At 33.8% G+C, this 1,442-nt stretch overlaps 1 protein-coding gene across 1 annotated transcript in view; it reads left to right on the top strand.

Moving 5' to 3' along the window:
- Nucleotides 348-1,442, top strand: part of LOC105164416 (alcohol dehydrogenase-like 3) — a 13,708-nt gene continuing 12,613 nt past the window's right edge. Inside the window, exons 1-3 of the mRNA XM_011083067.2 lie at nucleotides 348-453; nucleotides 603-739; nucleotides 847-896. Of these exons, the coding sequence (XP_011081369.1) occupies nucleotides 393-453; nucleotides 603-739; nucleotides 847-896 (248 nt within the window). The 5' untranslated portion in view covers nucleotides 348-392. The remainder of the gene's footprint in view (nucleotides 454-602; nucleotides 740-846; nucleotides 897-1,442) is intronic.

Here is a 1,442-nt window from a genome sequence, read left to right as displayed (position 1 = left end):
ATTCAACAAAATAAATAATTTAATTTTCATACACATCATATATTAAATAAAATATAAAAATATATAATATAATTTCGAATAAAAAATTCAATCCCATGTGTTATTACATGTGTCGTTTGAACCAATATGGAATTTTATACAATAAAAGTTGGAAGAAGAAAAAAACAAAAATGCACTGTCTATGATCATGGGTTGTCCAAACAAAAAAAATATACAAAAATGAAATTAAAAAAAAAATAAAAAGTCAAATTTATTGCCATGTCACCGCAGTAGACCCCCCCCCCCCCCCCCCCCCCCCAGGTTCATTTATTGCCTATAAATATAATGTAATGAGACTGCTTCTCTATACAATTTGTCTGAATTCGTAGACTTCTTTCACTACAACAATTACAATGGGTAGTTTGAAAAGCCACATTTCAGCTGAGACCGTCGGAAAAGTTATAACCTGCAAAGGTACTTTCTACGGATATAATACGTAGAGTTCATCATCGTACGTATACATATATATATACGTATATGTATAGATAGCTAGGGTTTCGTCAAGAATCAGTTTGTGGAATAACTTTTACTTTTATTTTCTTTTGGGGTACGAAAAATTGCAGCGGCGGTGGCGTATGCGGCGGAGCAACCGCTGGTGGTGGAGGAGATTCGGGTGGATCCACCTCAGCGGATGGAGGTCCGAATTAGGGTTCTTTTCACTTCAATTTGCCATACCGATCTCAGCGCTTGGCAAGGACAGGTATATATATATATATATACATACATGTTCGCCAACTTCATCATTTACACATTCTCTCTCCTCTCTCTCTCTCTCTCTTGATTTGTTGCTTTTTGGATATATCGAAGAATGAAGCTCAGAGGATGTACCCTCGGATTCTGGGGCATGAAGCATCGGGGTAAGACACTATGCACACTTTGAAAATTTTCAGCATATACTGCACCTTGAATTTTCGTCCATGGGGGAAATTCTAATTCGAATCTAATTTGATCGAATCTGAACCAATTAAATAGTAAGTGTAGACTATTTATCGTGTGATCGATGCAAGAAATATGACCAAACATATAATAAGTACGATACACTTGCTCGACGATTGGTTTGGTTCGACTAAATCTGGTCCGAGCAAGAATTTTCTATGATCAGACATTTTTTTTCTTTTATTTGAAACGATGAGTTACTGTTAATTGAAATAATCAATTACAATTATTCCCGCCAAATATTAATATCTAGCAAAGTCAATTTTACAATAAAATCATACAATGATCAACAACATCACATAAATGAAATTCAAATTGCACCTACTATTACAATAGACAACACATGATTACACAATAAAACAACACCCCACACATACTGAGAAATTCGACCTCGACGAGATATATTTACGTATATATACATATATATATATAGTGATAAAAAAATTAAAATTAATTAATAAAATAGG

This window comes from Sesamum indicum, linkage group LG6, assembly GCF_000512975.1.
Source record: "Sesamum indicum cultivar Zhongzhi No. 13 linkage group LG6, S_indicum_v1.0, whole genome shotgun sequence".
NCBI lineage: Eukaryota > Viridiplantae > Streptophyta > Magnoliopsida > Lamiales > Pedaliaceae > Sesamum > Sesamum indicum.
This window is presented reverse-complemented; position numbering and strand designations above follow the sequence as displayed.